The 18,989-nt window shown below is 41.8% G+C and overlaps 1 protein-coding gene across 10 annotated transcripts in view; it reads left to right on the forward strand.

Annotated features, from left to right (window-relative positions):
• The window catches only part of SHLD1 (shieldin complex subunit 1), a 121,601-nt gene that overhangs the window by 23,669 nt on the left and 78,943 nt on the right, over window positions 1–18,989 (forward strand). For 5 of the 10 annotated variants that reach the window (XM_043883780.1, XM_043883782.1, XM_043883778.1 and 2 more), the window contains exon 2: window positions 6,759–6,940. In XM_043883780.1, coding sequence (XP_043739715.1) covers window positions 6,763–6,940 — 178 coding nt within the window. In that variant the 5' untranslated portion in view covers window positions 6,759–6,762. Of the gene's footprint in view, window positions 1–4,485; window positions 4,507–6,758; window positions 6,941–7,031; window positions 8,100–9,556; window positions 12,545–13,912; window positions 17,514–18,989 lie in introns of those variants that run through there. The other 5 variants (XR_006337029.1, XM_043883783.1, XM_043883785.1 and 2 more) reach the window with 5 other exon arrangements.

Genomic DNA, 18,989 nt, shown 5'->3' on the forward strand with positions numbered 1-18,989 from the left:
TTAATGTTTCAGAGGTGTAAAGAAGCGGAGAAAGCCTTGGACTGATCCTTGAAGAAGTCCAGTTGGAGATGGAAGATGAACCACAGAGCAGGCAGTGATGGGATGTCAGTCCGATGAGTGGCTCCCTGAAAAGTAAAGAAAGAATGTCAGAAGAAGGAGTTTCTAGAGGTTATGGTGGAGAGACTGAGCTGGTGGAGATGAGGAAATGAGCCAATTCTAGACTCCTGAGAAGTCTGTGGAAGTGAGAGGAGATTGGCTGTAAGGAAGGCAGGTGTCAAAGGTTTTCTTTTTGCTTACTTTCTTGACAGCTTTTCATATTGATATAATTTTACCCTTTCAGAAAATTGCAAGACTAGTACAAGGAACTCTCAAATAACATTTTCCAGATTCACCAGATACACTTGCCCCATTTATTTTATCATTCTCTCTCTTATACATATACATATATCTGGAAGTTCTCAGTTCATATGTTGTTGAAGCCTAGCTTGAAGGATTTTGAGCATTACCTTGCTAGCATGCAAAATGAATGTTAATTATGGGTAGTTTGAACATTCTTTGGCATTGCTTTTCTTCGGGATTGGAATGCAAGCTGACTTTTCCAGTCCTATGGCCACTGCTAGTTTTTCCAAATTTGCTGGCGTATTGAGTACAGCACTTTAACAACATAATCTTTTAGGATTTTAAATAGCTCAGCTTGAATTCCATCACTTCCACTAACTTTGTTCATAATAATGCTTCTTAAGGCCCACTTGACTTCACACTCCAGGATATCTGGCTCTAGGTGAGTGACCACACCATTGTGGTTATCCAGGTCATTAAGATCTTTTTTGTGTAGTTCTGTGTATTCTTGCTACCTCTTCTAAATACCTCCTGCTTCTGTTAGGTCCTTGCCATTTCTGTCCTTTATTTTGCCCATCTCTACATGAAATGTTCCCTTGGTATCTCTTATTTTCTTGAAGAGATTGCTAGTGTTTTCCATTCTGTTGCTTTCCTCTATTTCTTTGCATTGTTCACTTAAGAAGGCTTTCTTATCTCTCCTTGCTATTCTTTGGAACTCTGCATTCAGATGGGTATATCTTTTCTTTTATCCTTTGCCTTTTCACTTTTTCTTCTTTTCTCAGCTATTTGTAAGGCTCTTGAGAGTCCCTTGGATAGGGGGAGATCAAGCAGTCAATCCTAAAGGAAAAGGAGATCAAGCTAGTCAACCCTAAAGGAAAAGGAACCCTGAATATTCATTGGAAGGACTGATGCTGAAGCTGAAGCTCCAATACTTTGGCCACCTGATGCAAAGAGCCAACTCATTGGAAAAGACTGATGCTGGGAAAGATTGAGGGCAGAAGGAGAAGAGGGCAACAGAGGATGAGATGGTTGGATGGCATTATGGGCTTCTGGAAAGGTCCAGAGAGTTGAATCTAAAGCCCAGGTATAGTGGTTGACCTTTGCCACACAAAGGACAGCTTGGCTCAGATGGTAAAGAATCTGTCTGCAATTTAGGAGACCCAGGTTCGATTCTTCTAGGTCAGGAAGATTCCCTGGAGAAGGGAATGGCAACCTGCTCCAGTATTCTTGCCCGGAAAAATTCCATGGACAGAAGAGCCTTGTAAGTCCATGGGATTGCAAAGAGTTGGACATGACTGAGTGCAGATATGGGAGCCTTTATTATGTTTTGATGGAGATGAAGTTCCTCTGCTGGATTCTGTTTCCTTGTCAGTTGGGAAGTAACATGATCTATTGAAATGAAGAGGAAGTTGTGAGAGTGATGGGGAGGGTCCAATTGAAGAAGAGTAGAGAAAATATGAAAGTGTCAAGGAGGGCGTTGAGGGACTTTCCTTTGGTCCAGTGGCTAAGGTTCTGTGCTACCAATGCAAAGGGCTTGGGTTTGATCGCTGGTCAGGAAACTAGATTCCACATGCTGCATCTGAAACCTGGGGCATCCAAATAAATAAATATTTTTAAAAAGCAGGGGCCTGAGAGGAAGTTATGAGATAAACATCTCAGGATTTATTTGGCCAGAGAGCCCATTATATGTGGGTACTCAGCTACTTAGAGTGAGTCTGTCTGCCCTCACCTGTTTGATGACTCTCATGTCCAGTAGGTAGATAGTTGGAGGAAAAGACAGGATGGGCAGGGTGGGGAAGATCAGGGTATTAATAAGATTGTGGACGAGAGAATATACTGGTAAAGAATGAAAGAAGCAAGATGGCTGCAGAATGGGAAATAGAGGGGCAAATGGGCTGGTGATAGTCTGGGAAGAGAGGAGCTTATCATTTGTTTTTTAATTATTACTATTTTTACTTCTTGGAGCTAGCCATTATTGAGTGCAGACACTATACTAAGCATTTTATGTGCTTAAATTTTGTATAATTCTTATGACAACTATTTTTATAGATGAGGAAACTGAGTTTAAGTGACTTGCCCAGGATGACAGCTAAAAAGTGAGATCTGTCTCTCCAACTCCAGAGCCCCTGCACATCTTAGGACATTTCTGTAGATCTTCCTAGCTGTGTTCCCTACTTCATATTTACTCTCCTCTGATTCGTGCTTCACTCAGCTGACAGAGTGAACCTTTGAAAATGCAAACTGATTATATCTTAAGCATCCTCTCAGAAGCTTTCATTATTATCAATTTTTAAATGGAAATATGTATAAAAATAAGGTGAATTGATAGAGTAATAGAGGGTTGGATAGCTGGTTATCTGAAAAAGAGAATCATAGTAATTGTGCAATCTAGGCAAAGACCGTGTGTGACAAGCCCGCAGCTAAGATCAGGAATAAGAAAGTGATGGCTACACTTGCCACTTCTATTCAACGTAGTATTGGAAGCTATAGTGAGATTAATTAGGCAAAAAAAAAGAAGTGAAAGGCATCTCAATTGGAAAAGAAGTAAAACTGTTATTATTTGCAAATGACATGATATGTATGGAAAACCCTAAAACTTCCATCAACAAACTATTAGAACTAATAAAAAAATTCATCAGAGTTGTGAGATACAAAATCAACACATAAAAATCTGTTACATAGTGAACTGTTGCAAAGAGAAATTAAGACTACAATCCCATTTACAGTTGCATCAAAAAGAATAAAATACCTTGGAATAAATTTTCTTCTTAAAATTTTTATGTTTTTACCTAGGAATAAATTTTATCAAGTAAATGAAACACCTGTATAGTGAAAACTACAAGATATTAATGAAAGAAATTAAAGAAGACACAAATAAATGAAAAGATATTCTGTGCTCATGGATTGGAAGAATTAATATTAAAATGTCCATGCTACCCCAAACAATATGCATATTCAATGCAATATCTATCAAAATCCCAATGACGTTTTTCACAGTAATAAAACAACAACAACAAAACACTAAAATTTATGGAACTATGAAAGATGCTGAATAGCCATAGCAATCTTGAGAATGAAGCTGCAGGTATCATGCTCCCTGATTTATATTACAAAGCTATAATAATTAAAACAGTATGGTATTGGCATAAAAACAGACACATAAGTCAGTAGAACAGAATAGAGAGTTCAGAAATAAACCTATACATATATGATGAGTTAGTTTATGATAAAAGAGACAAGCATATTCAATGGGGAAAGGATAGTCTTTTCAATACATAGTGCTGGAAAAATTGGCAGCCAGATGCAAAAGAATGAAACTGGACCACCATACACAAAAATTAACTCAGAATGGATTAAAGACTTGAATTTAAGACCTAAAACAGTAAAAATCCTATAAGAAAATAGAGGTGACATAGGTCTTGGCAGTGATTTTTTTAATCCAAAACCAAAACCAACTGAGCTATCAGGGAAGTCACATGTGAATACATTATATATATACATATAAAGCTTTTTTGGATTCTATGTATAAGAGAGATCATAAAGTATTTGTCTTTCTCTGAATCATTTCATTTATAATGCCCTCTAGGTCCATTCACATTGCTGCAAATGGCAAGATTTATTCTTTTATATGGCAGAATATTACATTGCATATGTGTGTCTTCCCTGATAGCTCAGTTGGTTAAGAATCTGCCTGCAATGCAGGAGACCCTTGGCTGATTCCAAGGCACCTTTGTAGGCAAGCAGGATACTTGGTTGTCATTCACTGACCTGCCTGTTCCCTTCCAGAAGCCTCTGGAGCAGTGTTTGGTAAAATGAGAGCAGGAGGAGGAGCCACAGATGCCTGCAGCAGATATGTTTGCTGAAACTTCAGACTTGGTAGCCTAATTCAGCACCTGTGCAAAGACAGGATGTTCTTACTTCTTTGGGAACCTTGATTACTCCTTTCAGAAACAATCAGCTGATGTCTTGGCTCACTGTCTGCCTGAAGGAATGTCCACAAGGGCATGTGACTAGGTGCCCTCAGACAAGAATGATCTCGCCATGTCTCTCTGTTGATTTGTTTTTATACCTCCCTATTTTTGCCTGATCAGGTGGTAGCTTGGGCTGCAGTCAGGAGGCTCTGCAGGCACAGAAGGCTGGCAGGTCTTGGAGCTGGGTTCATCCTAGGTTGGTACTTTCTACACAGGTTTCCTTGGGCGAGTTACTCTGCTTCTCCTGTGTTTGGGGACTGACTATCTGACGGTAAATGAGTGTGATATGTAATAAGATTACCTGCCTCATAGGACTGTTGTGGAGGAAGCTCTTAGCACAATGCCTGGCATCCAATAAGCACTCAATAAATGTTAACTTCTCATATTAGTATACTGTTCATGCTATTCTGAAATTGCTTCTGTCATTCAGACATACATCTTTCAAGTTCTGACTGTCATTTTAACAGCTGGATAGTATTCCATAATTTGGAATACTGCCTCCTCCCAAGCTTGTGTTTCTCCTGTCTGCTCTAACTCAGTTGATAATATAGCCCCATCACTGAAGCTGTCACTCTTTATTGACTCCTGGTTCCTCTTTAGCCCCTTTATCCATTTAGTTATTAAGTTTGACTCTCATCTCTGTTCCTAAATATGTTCTTAACCTGCCCCCTGCTCTTGGCTGCTAGTGTCCTGCCCTCATTCACACGCTTTTCCTCCCTGGGACCACAGCAGGTGATTGAATTCCTGCTGCTTCTGAAATTGCCTGCCACTGGGCTTACTTAGGCCCTGCAAATCCTTTGCTGTTCAGCTGCCAAATCTGCAGATCTGACCATGTGTCTCCTCTTCCTGGTGCTTGATGACCCATGGCAGTCACAAGGCATAATGTTGACCTTAATAAGGTTTACTGATGACCGCTGATGAGGCAGAGAGTAGCAGAGGGTCCATGATCTCCCCAGGCCCATAATTACTTTACAGAGAGGTGGGCAGGGCTGGCAAAGAGCCTTCCACCTTGTCAAGGCTAGCCTTGTCTTGCCTTCGGTAGACATCAACCAGGTGGGGTAAGGGACACCTAGTTTTTAACAAGAAATGTCCAAATGCTGAATCCAGTAAGCCACCTTTGAGGTCTTCAGAGCTCAGCTAGAGGATGTGTGTATCCAAGTTGTTGACAAGCCCAGGCCTTGCAGTCCTTCCTAGAGCTGGTAAGGAAGAGCAGAGGTCCCACAGCCATCTATCTGCAACCACAGGTTTGTCTCTCCCCAGTTAACCAATGTGTGACTGTCCTTGACTCTCACTTCACACTGCCAACACCCCTTGCTACTTGGAGTGGCCCAAGCTGGTTCCTCTGGGAGCCAGTCATGGCCTGCCCCATGCCTGGGGACAGTCTCCTTCAGAAGGCCTACTGCCCCTCTCTGAGTGTCTCTCCACCTTATCATGGTGTTAGCATTGTCTGTCTGTGTTTGGATCATCCAAGCATAAGCAACTCAAAGGAAGTATCTATTGTACTCACCTTTGTATCCTCGAGGTCTGGCTTGTTAACTGTTGTCTGAAGGTTACAGAAGAAGATGCAAGTCACCTGTAATCTCACTACCCAGGAATTAAACCACTGAATGAATTATCACTGGAATTAAGATGGAGTATACTGGAGAATTCCATGGACTGAGGAGCCTGGCAGTCTACAGTCCATGGGGTCACAAAGAGTTGGACATGACTGAGCTACTAACACTTTCACTTTCACTTTTCATACCCTTCCGGACTTGTTTTTTCTAGCTATGTAGGTGTGTACATGCATGCTAAGTCGCTTTAGTCGTGTCCTCTTCTTTGCAGTCCTATGGACTGTAGCCCTCCAGGCTCTGTTCCTGGGATTCTCCAGGCAAGAATACTGGTGTGGGTTGCCATGCCCTCCTCCAGGGGATCTTCCCAACCCAGGGGTTGAACTCTAGTCTCTTATGTCTCCTGCTTTAGAAGGTGGGTTCTTTACCACTAGTGCCACCTGGGAAGCCCTTTCTAGCTGTAGGTCTGTATATTTCATACACAGGCGTCTCACACACGATATTTTATAAAATCTGGATGAAACCCTACCTGTAGTTTTTAAATCTTTTTCCATTTAATATATCATGGACAGTTTCCCATATTGTTAAATATTTATTCAGTCCTTGGATTGTACTGCTGCACAGTATTTCATCCTTATCAGACACACAGTTCATTTTCTAGCTGAAATTATTCATGGTTTCTTTCTGTGCTGAGAATTATTTATTTCTCATAATGGAGAGACATAGTGAACAAATACTGGGTCTAAAATGAAGACAAGGAAAACCATTAATAACAAGAAAGTAAATTATTCTGATTCTACTGTTGTTTGGCCTTTAAGGTGCTTTAAGCCATGGCTGTAATGGAGGCTTCTCTCATGCAATGCCGTCTATATTGAATTGTCTCATTTTTTTCATGTAGGACTATGGCAACCCAGGAGACCACTCCAGGTAGCCAGACAGAGGAGAGCAATGCTTTGGACCTGCCATCAGCTTATGACATAAGGGATTATGTGTTGCAGAGACCCAGGCAGGAGACCAACAGTGAGGCTTTTAGTTCTGAGGAAGCTTGTTCTATTCCTTGCTCTTCTGATGTGGATCCAGGTAAGAAGCAAAGTTTAAAACAAACTAATATTAAACAAACAAAAAACTCCTGACATACACGTATGTGATAGTTTGTTTCTCTGCCTTCCAGTGGTGGATCTCTGAGGAATCATTCCTTGTCTTAGAGAGAAAAACATCTAAGTGAAACTGTTGGGAGAGACTTCAAAGGACAGCCTCCCTGGTGAAACCAGGGCAAGGAGTGGTTTCCTGGAGGCCCCTTTGTCTGCGTCTCTTTCTGATCTCCATCCAAATACATTTAGAGGCAGGGAACACTTGGTTCAATAGGGAGAGAGTGAAATTGTTTTTTTTTGTTTTGTTCTTTTAAAATTTCAGAAAGAGGGAAGTGGGAGAGGGGTTCAAAATGGGGAACACATGTGCACCCATGGCTGATTCATGTCAATGTATGGCAAAAACAACGACAATATTGTAAAGTAAATGGCCTCCAATTAAAAAAAAACTTCAGAAAATAGTCATGTGAGCCTGTTGTGTGTCATGGAGACTTTAGTGTTCCTCTTATGAAGTATACTCTGAAATTAGGTAACAACCCTTCTGTAAGTTTCCCTGACTGAATTGCTTAAAAGTCTATTATTTAAGTTTATTGACAGTTCTTTGACCTAGCTAGTGACTATTTCTGGTTATAAGCCTGTCTCTTCCTTGTTTATTGCCTAATCCAGGCCCGGATATTCGCAGATTCAGAGTTCTACCACTTACTGGTTATGTGACTTGGGTCATATTTCTTAACCCCTCTGACTCTAGAATTGTCTACAGAATGGGAATCAGAATGCTTGCCTCATGGAGTAGGTTTAACTCAGGGAACAGTATAAGGGACCCATCATAGATAGTCAGTTGCTGTTATTCTGGTGCTGTTATTACTGTTGTTCTTAATATTAAGAAAACCAAATAGTATTTTTTTCTAATGTGGAAAATTGTATTTATTTCCAAATATGTATCTTTAAAGAGCACTCAGGCACTAAGAAAATGTTGGCCGTAAAGGTGATGAGTTCATCATCTGGTAACATCATCAGTGTTGCCAGTAAGTAAGTTGTGTACCTTTCATTGTCTTTAAGAATTCTGTGGGGAAAAAAAAACTTTTAAACTCCCTTATGGTTCTGTTCTGATTTTTTTTAATTTATTTATTTTTTATTGAAGGATAATTGCTTTACAGAATTTTGCAGTTTTCTGTCAAACCTCAACATGAATCAGCCATAGGTATACATCTATCCCCTCCCTTTTGAACCTCCCTCCCATCTCTCTTCCCATCCCACCCCTCTAAGTTGATACAAAGCCCCTGTTTGAGTTTCCTGAGCCAGACAGCAAATTCCTGTTGGCTATCTATTTTACATATGGTAATGTAACTTTCCATGTTACTCTTTCCATTCATCTCACCCTCTCCTCCCCTCTCCCCATGTCCATAAGTCTATTCTCTATGTCTGTTTCTCCACTGTTGCCTTGTAAATAAATTGTTCAGTACCATTTTTCTAGATTCCGTATATATGTGTTAGAATATGGTATTTATCTTTATCTGACTCACTTCACTCTGTATAATAGGTTCTAGGTTTATCCACCTCATTAGAATTGACTCAAATGCATTCCTTTTTATGGCTGAGTAATATTCCATTGTGCATATATACCACAACTTCTTTATCCATTCATTTGTTGATGGACATCTAGGTTGCTTCCGTGTTCTCACTATTATAAATAGTGCTGCAATGAACAATGGGATACATGTGTCTCTTTCAATTTTGGTTTCCTCAGGGTATATGCCTAGGAGTGGGATTGCTGGGTCCTATGGTGGTTTCATTCCTAGTTTTTTAAGGAATCTCCATACGTCTTCCATAGTGGCTATATAAATTTATATTCGTATCAACAGTGTAAGAACGTTCCCTTTTCTCCACACCCTCTCCTCTACACCTTCTCCAGCATTTGTTGTTTGTAGACTTTTTGATGAGGGCCATTCTGACTGCTGTAAGGTGATATCTCATTGTAGTTTTGATTTGCATTTCTCTAATAATGAGCAATGTTGAGCATCTTTTCATGTGTTTGTTAGCCATCTGTATGTCTTCTTTGGAGAAATGTCCGTTTATGTCTTTTCCCCACTTTTTGATTGGGTTGTTTGTTTTTCTGGTATTGAGTTGTATGAGCTGCTTGTATATTTTGGAAATTAATCCTTTGTCAGTTGTTTCATTTGCTATTATTTTCTCCCATTCTGAGGCTTGTCTTTTCACCTTGCTTATAGTTTCTTTGGCTGTGCAAAAGTTTTTAAGTTTAATCAGGTCCCACTTATTTACTTTTGTTTTTATTTCTGTTACTGTAGGATGTGGGTCATAGAGGATCTTGCTTTGATTTATGTCATCGAGTGTTCTGCCTATGTATTCCTCTAAGAGTTTTATAGTTTCTGGTCTTACATTTCGGTCTTTAATCCATTTTGAGTTTATCTTTGTGTATGGTGTTAAGAAGTGTTCTAAAAAATTTCATTCTTTTACATTTAACTGTCCAGTTTTCCCAACACCGTTTATTGAAGATCTGTTCTGATTTTTAGGACTTAGTAATCGGGATCAGTCAGCCTCCTTTAGTTCTAAGCAAGAACTAACTTATTTCTTATCCTTTTTCTTTTAGGCTCAGAATTGTGGTTCATTTAACCTTTCCTCTTTCCCTCCTATCCTGCTGCCTCTGCATTACTTCTCATCCCAAAGAGAACAACTGTTAACTACTGTGAACTGAGGTGACCATTGAAAAGTTTATATTGGATTTAAAATCTAGACATTTCATGGAAAAAAGATTATTTTGGAAGCCATCATTAAGGAGTACTCTGATCTGAGAGAACTGTTTTGCATAGCATGGGTGGTGGTGGTGCTGCGTTAGACTGCCTGGCTTGAATTCTGGTTCTGCTTTTTTCTGTGGTTTGGGTACATCGTTTGGCCTCTCTGTGTAGGTTCCCTCGTTTGTAAAATGGGGATAGTAATGCCTACCTTGTCATGGGGCAGCCATAATGAGAGTCGAAGTGTATGAGGCATAATGCGTGGCACATGGTGGGCTTTGGAAACCCAGCTCTTCATGCGTTTATCTCCTGGGCCTCTTAACACACTGCCACAGTGACGAGACTCCTTGTTTTTTTTTTTAATAATTTGAAGTATAGTTGACATTCAATATTATATAAGTTACAAGTACACAACATAGTGATTCAAAATTTTTAAAGGTTATACTCCATTTACAGTTGGTATAAGATATTGGTGATATTCCCCATTATATGGTATGTCCTTATAGTGTATTTATTTTGTGCATAATAACTTGTACCACTTAATCCTCTTTGCATCTTACCCCTCCTTCTCTTCTCCCCACTAGTAACCACTAGTTTGTTCTCTATATCTGTGTGTCTCTTTCTTTTTTGTTATACTTACTAGTTTGTTTTATTTTTCAAATGTTATGTATATAAGTGGTCTGACATTTAACTTAGCATGATACTCCCCAAGTCCATTCATGTTGTTGCAAATGGCAAAATTTTGTCCTTGTTTATGGCTGAGTAGTATTCCATTGTATATACATACTGCATCTTCTTTTTTCATTCATCTGTTGATGGACACTTAAGTTGCATCCATATCTTAGCAATTATAAGTAGTACTGCTGTGAATATTGGAGTACATATATCTTCTCGAATTACTGATTTTGTTTTTTTCAGATGTATACCCAGGAGTGGAATTTATGGATCATATGACAGTTTGCTTTAGTTTTTTGAGAAAACTCCATACTGTTTTAGTGTGGAGTGGCTAAACTCCACACATTAGTGGCTGCACTGATTTACATTCTCATCAAGAACATATAAGGGTTCCCTCTTCTCTACATCTTCATGACAAGTTCTGTTTAAATTCATAACCTCCTACCTCAAGTGGAGCCTCCTTATTGCCCATCCATCGCACAATTTTTCCCCAACATGTTCACCCTCCTGGGTCACTGTATAGTATTTTCTCCTCTCTTTGCAAATCCCCATTACCTCCTTCAACCTTTCTCTCAGCTGTTCTTGGTTTCCTATTTCATCAAGAAAACAGAAGCTCTCAGAAGAGGATGAGCACACCCTTACACCCCACACCCATCAGCTTCCTTCCCTCTTCCCTCTTGTTTCTGTGGGAGATTTACCCCTGCCTAGTCTTCTCTTCCTGTCTACTTTCATCTGCCCAGCATCTGCACTTCTGGTAATCTCTGGCATCATTGGTTTCTTCTCTACTGGTCATTCTCATGATTGTACAGACGTGTTTTAATAGCTCCCATCTTCAAAAAATACCCACCCTCGACCCCAAATCCCCCTCTAGTTATAGTCTCATTCCTCTGTTCTCTGCTACAGAAGAACCCTCAAAAGAGTCATCTACACTTGCTGTTTCTAGTTCCTCTTTTCCTTGTTTCTCCTAAAACCCTCCAACCTGGCTTCTAGCTCCATCACTCCATGGAAATAGCTCTTATCAAGGTCATTGTTAGATCAAAAGCCTTCTTCTTCTTTTTTTAATATTTATTTATTTGGCTGCGCCAGGTCTTAGCTGTTGACACATGGGACCCTTAGTTGCAGCATGTGGGATCTAGTTCCCTGACCAGGGATCAAACCCATACTGCTTGGCATTGGGAGTATGGATTCTTAGTCACTGGATCACCAGGGAAGTTCCTAAGCCTTCTCCTTCTTGATCTGTCAGCAGCATTGACTTTTTTCCTTCTTGAATTCTTTCTTCCTTGCATTTTCAGGGAAGCAACGTCTTCTTACTTGTCTATTTGTTTTTAGTCTCTTTTGCCTGATTCTTTCCTCTCCAGCCCTTTAGTATTGGAGAGCCTGGGGCTGAGTTGTCAGCTCTTTGCTCTGTCATCACACACTTCCTGAGTGATTTTATCCAGTGTCAGGGCCTTAAATGCCCTCAGAGCCCTGCTGAGTTCCAGATTTCTCTCTCCAGCTTGGATCTCTGGCTTGACATTTAGACTCACTATGTACTTGACCTCATCGCTTAGACTTCTGTTAGAGTTTCCAAATTTGACATGAAGTGAAGTGAAAGTTGCTCAGTCGTGTGTAACTCTTTGTGACCCCTTGGACTATACAGTCCATGGAATTCTCCAGGCTTTCCCTTCTCCATGGGATCTTCCCAACCCTGGGACCGAACCCAGGTCTCTTGCTTTGCAGGCGGATTCTTTACCTACTGAGCCACAATACATACCCTGAACCAAATTCCTGATTCCTCTACCCCTTTATGTATATACATATATGCACCTGTTCTTTGAGACTCTCTCACCTCAGAAAAGTGCTTCCATCCTTCTGCTCACTTAGGCAGAATCCTAGGAGTCATCCTCAACTTCTTTCTTCCTCTTTAATCTCATATCCAGTCCATCAGCCAATCCTGTCAATTCGCCTTCAGAGTAAATCTAGACTAAACATTTTTTGTCATCTCCACTGCTACACCTTGGTCCCTTCTACTGTCATCTGTCTTCTGGGTTATTGTTAAATCTCCTAACTAGCTTTTCCCACATCTAATCTATCCTCCTACAGTTTCTTCTTAACACACCAGAGGATCCTTTTAAAATGTAAATCATATTATGTTAGTCCCTGGTAGCTTCTTATCTGGCTCAGAACTTAATCCAAACTTAACAGGAGTTGGGCTTCCCAGGTGACTCAGTGGTAGAGAATCCCTGTGAAATGCAGGAGACATGGGTTCTGTCCCTGGGTCAGGAAGATCCCCTGGAGAAGGAAACAGCAACCCATTCCAGTTTTCTTGCCTGGGAAATACCATGGACAGAGGAGCCTGGTGGGCTGTAATTCATGGGACAGTCCATGGGGTTGCAAAAGAGTTGGACACAACTTGCTTCCCTGGTAGCTCAGAGGGTAAAGCATCTGCCTGCAGTGCAGGAGACCGGGGTTTGATCCCTGGGTCGGGAAGATCCCCTAGAGAAGGGAATGGCAACCCACTACAGCCTGGAGAATCCCATGGATGGAGGAGCCTGGTAGGCTACAGTCCACAGGGTCGCAAAGATTCAGACAAGACTGAGCGACTTCGCTCGCGACTAAAACCACTACACTTACCTGGAGCCATGCCCCTGGGTCCTGGGCCTGGCCTCTCTGACCTTACCTTGTACCATCCCACCCACCCCCACAGTGGCCTGGGCTGCTGCCCTCCATGCTCACCCTTCAGAGAGGCCCATCCTTGCCTCTCCCTGCCAGCGCTCCCTCATCACATCCTTCCCTTTATTCTTCCTTTGGGGCTTTATTCTTTTCCATAGCCCATAGTGCCATTGGGCACCCTATGTATTTTGTTGTTTATTAGTCTCCCCCAACTAGAACATAAATTTCAGAATGGCAGGTTTTAAAAATAAAAACCCTCAAAACCCCCCCCCCAAAAACCAAAAACAAAACAGCACACTCTTAACAAGAAAACCCTCAAAAACAAAAATTTTTTTCAAAATGGATAAATAAATGCTAACTTTTATTATTATGATTTCATTATGAGATAGGCCCTGTAGATTTGGCACTGAAGTTGATTATAACATAAAATGTCTCCACTCCCCTCCTCCCTTCCCCCACACACATTGCTTAAGGCTGGTCATGGATGACTTGGAAGATTGTGGATGACAGTGTGAGTGCTGGGAGCCATAGGCAACACTGAATTAGGTGAAGCTGATGCCATAGCTTAGCCTGTCTGTACACAAGTGCCCAATCCAACTTTAGAGACTGTTTTGGGTTAAGTAGAAAAGCAAAGCTTTATTTTTAGGCACAGAGGGACACAGCAGGCTCCTGCCTCAAAAAAGTATGTGTCCCGACCGGAGAGGATTTGATGAGTTTTATAACCATGTGGGCTTCCCTCGTGGCTCAGATGGTAAATATATAAATATAAATATAAAGTATTTATAACAATACTTCAGTGTTTGGTTGCTGACAAGATTAGGGTGTATGCAGTGTCTCAGGTCTGCTAATCTTGATGAGCTTCCTTGGTCCCTTTAATCTTGCCTCAGGTTTCTTGGCTGCTCCTCCTCTGAGAAAGTTCACATCTGCTCTCTGGAAGTCAAGGAAAGTCATGGAAGCTGGAGTCTTGCCTCCAACGGGAGGCAACCACCTGTTTGCTTAACAGCCCGTATCTAATAGTTTATGCTAAAGGGAAATAATTGAGCTCAGGTTTATCCACCACCGAGGACTTCATTCTAACATCACTGAGAGATGCTTACATGGAAAGCTGGTTATTTTGTTGTAAACATTCCAGAGCTGCCTACTGTGAGAAGATTTTCTACAAAGTAAACTTAGGTTGTCACTGGTAGTCTGGCTGTTACCAGGCCATAAATGTGAGGTGGACAGCCCCCACCTCTGGGGGAGCCACGGCTTCAAGTGCCCAGCCTGATGGGCTCTGCTTTGACCTGAGCTCTGCATTTTCTACCAATAAACTGAGTCCCGTTCCTCCTTTCGCTGCATGTTCTTGCTGGTTGTGGTTCCACAGCCCTCTGGAAACTCTGGTCCATGTGTTGGCCCAGTACCTCTGGACCCACAGTTTGTCAGAATCTTGGATGCTGTTATCTGCGAACGTCCTTACGGTGGTCATCCTGTCACAGCTCCTCAGCACATCCACTTCCCAAGCTGATGTCATTCTTGATTTGCATTTTGTTTCTGTGTGTTGTTAGGAAACTGTTCTTCCAGGGACTGGTGAACGGGCAAAGGTTTCCAGTTACAGTCACCAGGGTCACCTGCATCGGGCGCACCCATCCTGCCACTCGCTCACCGTCCTTGTGAGCTGCGCTTGTGTGGTTCCAGCGTGGCTCCTTCCGTAAGGACCCTGCGTCCCGGTGCAGCTGCCCTTGCTGGGGGCCTGTCACTGACCCGGCTTCTGGAGGAGGCCCTGCTCTCCCTCCTCCCGCCTCGCCTCACACAAGACTCTTCCTCATTCCTGGGCTGTGACTTGCACCCCCACTGCTCCTGCTCACGAATCAGAAGGGATAGTCCTCTGCCCTTATCTCTTTACGCCCAGCTGCCATCTCACTGCATGTGCCCTGGGGCAGGAGGCTGGTGGCAAAGGACTGAGATAGATTTCCAAGAAGTATTAGTCAGGAAAAATTAGTATTAGAGCATTAGTCAGAAAAATCTCAAAGCCTTGGTTGTTTCCATCTGGGTATCTAAGGCAGGTGAGGCCTGGCTCTGTCTAAATAAACGGAGATTGTCTATCATGAAGTGACCAATGAGCCACTTCCCATGAAGTGCCGGGAGCAAACAACAACTTGTCACCTCTGCCAGGCACAGGATTACAAAACGCCCTCTCTCTGCACTTCCTGGGGAGATCAGGCAGAAGACCCACATGTCACGAAGGTCCTCCTGAAATAAAGTTTCCTTCATGCCCTCTATTTAAGACCCCTTGAGATGTCCCGGTCCACTTTCCTGCCAGCTCCTCTCAAGGCTTCTGTACCTCCTTTTCAGGACTGTGTAATCTGACGTCTGCGATATTTGTTCACAATATTTAACAACCAATTCAGCAGTGTTACAGTATTTTAACAAGTGGCAAGGCTGTGCGGGAACAAACCAGCTGACTACAGGCCCCTGCTGGCGCCTAACTACTCATTAACACGAGTCTGCCATTCCTGTCAGGCCTGTTTTTATGCTAAGTCAGGCCTTAGTGCCTCAGCGGCATTGTTCCTCTCTGTGAAGTGTACTCTTGCGTCCCTGGTCAGCACCAGTCCACTCCAGAGATTAATGAATTGAACCTGTCAGTTAGAGTTGATGGACTTGAGCTCCCTGCCTCTTAGATACATGTTCCCTTTGTCTTTTGTTACTGGGCTCAAAGAAGGCATACAGTAAACAGGATGGAAGCCCAAATCTAATGGCAAATAGTCTTGGAGAAACCTCTCAAACTCAAGGTCACCAAGACTTCCTGGAGACAGTCTTGTGTTTACCAGTCTAGCTTGATAAACTCTGGGTAGCTCATGTGGCCTGTGTCATCAGGGCCCTTGAAAACCTTTGTCCTGGAGAGCACCCACAATGCATTCTAATGCAAGGCGCTCTGCATTTGTTGCTTTGACGTTGCAGTGTGGATGTGGGAAACTTCAGTCCTTTCCTCAACTTGAACTTCCAAGAGCAGTTGCTGGGGAAATTGGTTGAGTGTATACAGCAAGTTGAATATTAAACACCGTGTCTTTGATGATTAAAGGCCCTGCTAACAAGTGGCTATAAATTTAAAGTAAATAGTGGTTTGATGCTTCTTATTCTTCTTTTGGAATCTGTCAACATCCCAATCTTCAAAGGCCATTTTATATCCTCTGTAGTTAGGCATTTCATCCAAGGAATTTATTAAGAGTAGATAAGTATATCTTTTTCCTGTGTGCAAAATTCATTTATAATTCTTGCAAATTTTATTTCCATAAGAAATTATAAGCTCTTAAATTTAAAATCTCAAAATAGAATTTACATAGTAATTATAGAATTCTGGATGTGGTATTATCATTTTAAACAGGAGTCAGGGTATATTTCAGACATGGATATAATGTTAAAGACATTATCTTTATAGCTGCCTTAAATAGGACCCAACCTAGTGGCTAATGGCTCAGCATCCTCTAAACTGGATCTAAGATACAGTCAGGGAGGGAAGGAAGGAGACTGATGAACCTGTTCTCTGAGAAATCATAGAGCAAAATCTGAAACTTCCTATCACATGTCAAGTTGATGGGTTTTATTTGGAAGGTTTGAGTATTCTTCATGGCAATGCATCTCTCCATTTGTTACCACTTCCTGGATTTAGTTTTGCAGATTGAGCCATCTATGCTTAATTTTCAAGTTCCAAATGGGTTTTGAACTTCTTGCCCCTGTTGGAAGGCAGCAGTGTGTCCTAATTGTGTGGCCCGGAGAGTGAAGGATAAACCATAAGTGTACATGATTAAGCCCCACAAGGTTAGAGAATGGTACAGCTTATGAGCCAGAGTACCCAAACTATGCTCCAGGCAGCCCTTTGGGAGCTACAGGTCAGGACTGGAGACAGTAGTCTCCTTACTTTTGAGTGTCAAGGACATTTGCAGGGGGAGAAGAGATTTGTTTACTTCTGTGCACTCTGCCTGCAGTTACAGTTTTAAAAAACAGGCCTTGATCCTGTTGAGAGATGCATTTATATCTTCAGTTCAGCAATACATAAGTGGCCCCAGGGTCTGACGCATAGCTCTCTTCAGGGGCTTTTCCAAGTGAATGTTCATTCATGACTTGTCACTCAGCTGTGTCTTCTTACAGTTTGAGGAAACAACTCAGTGGAGACGAACATACACTATCACTAGTTGTGTTCATCGTCATGTATTTGTAGGACAGAGAAGACTGTATACAATTAAAAGGAGACAGGAAGATCAGTAGTTTATCATTCATTTACACTTGCATTCTAGGCACTGTGCTATGCATTTTACATGCTTGGTTCCTTCTGATTCTCAGAACTACCCCAAGAAATAGAAACTGTTATAATCTCTGTGTTACCCATAAGAAAACAGAGCCATAGAAAGGTCAGTATGTAACATATTAATATGTTACCCCCCAAAATATGGAAAGTTGAGTTCAGTCGCTCAGTTGTATCCGACTCTTTGTGACCCCATTGACTGCAGCACACCAGGCTTCCCTGTCCATCACCAACTCCCAGAGTTTACTCAAACTCATGTCCATTATGTCGGTGATGCCATTCAACCATCTTATCCTCTGTCATCCCCTTCTCCCACCTTCAATCTTTCCCAGCATCAGGGTCTTTTCAAATGAGTCAGCTCTTCACATCAGGTGGCCAAAGTATTGGAGTTTCAACTTCAACATCAGTCCTTCGAATGAACACTCAGGACTGATCTCCTTTAGGATGGACTGGCTGTATCGCCTTGCAGTCTAAGGGACTCTCAAGAGTCTTCTCCAACACAGTTCAAAAGCATCAATTCTTCAGCACTCAGCTTTCTTTATAGTCCAACTCTCACATCCATACATGACCACTGGAAAAACCATAGCTTTGACTAGGCAGACCTTTGTTGGCAAAGTAATATCTCTGCTTTTTAATATGCCGTCTAGGCTGGTCGTAACTTTCCTGTCAAGGAGTAATTGTCTTTTAATTTTCATGGCTGCAGTCACCATCTCCAGTGATTTTGGAGCCCCCAGAAATAAAATCAGCCACTCTTTCCACTGTTTCCCCATCTATTTGCCATGAAGTGATGGGACCGGATGCCATGATCTTAGTTTTCTGAATGTTGAGCTTTAAGCCAACTTTTTCACTCTCCTCTTTCACTTTCATCAAGAGGTTCTTTAGTTCTTCCTCACTTTTTGCCGTAAGGGTGATGTCATCTGCATATCTGAGGTTATTGATATTTCTCCCGGCAATCTTGATTCCAACTTGTGCTTCTTCCAGCCCAGCATTTCTCATGATGTACTCTGCATATAAGTTAAATAAGCAGGGTGACAATATACAGCCTTGTCATACTCCTTTTCCTATTTGGAACCAGTCTGTTGTTCCATGTCCAGTTCTAACTGTTGCTTCCTGACCTGCATATAGATTTCTCAAGAGGCAGGTCAGGTGGTCTGGTATTTTCATCTCTTTCAGAATTTTCCACAGTTTCCTGTGATCCACACAGTCAAAGGCTTTGGCATAGTCAATAAAGTAGAAGCAGATGTTTTTCTGGAACTCTCTTGCTTTTTCAATGATCCAGTGGATGTTGGCAATTTGATCTCTGGTTCCTCTGCCTTTAAACTAAGACTCAAAGCTGGGTCATGTTGACTTTAAGGCAGAACTTTAAAGAAATGCCAACATCAAGGTGTGAATAACTGCTAAGTAATTTTGTCTTAAATATTTGCAGTTATGTCTTCTGCAGAGTCCGTGTGAACCTCTTTCTGCTAACTCTAAGTATCTTCACACCAGTCTCAGCACTCTCAGGCCCCTGGGACTCTGGTTTGTTGACCAGCATTGTGTCCACTGCCTGCTGAGTTCCCCTGTCAGTCTCATCTTTCCGTTGTTGAAGAAGCTCTAACTATCTGTAGACCAATTGGAAAGAAAGCATTGCCTTTTTGAATAAATTTCTTACACAAGGATAGATCCATCTTCTAATGTTAAAACCG

The sequence above is a fragment of the Cervus elaphus genome, chromosome 23 (assembly GCF_910594005.1).
Source record: "Cervus elaphus chromosome 23, mCerEla1.1, whole genome shotgun sequence".
Taxonomy (NCBI): Eukaryota; Metazoa; Chordata; class Mammalia; order Artiodactyla; family Cervidae; genus Cervus; species Cervus elaphus.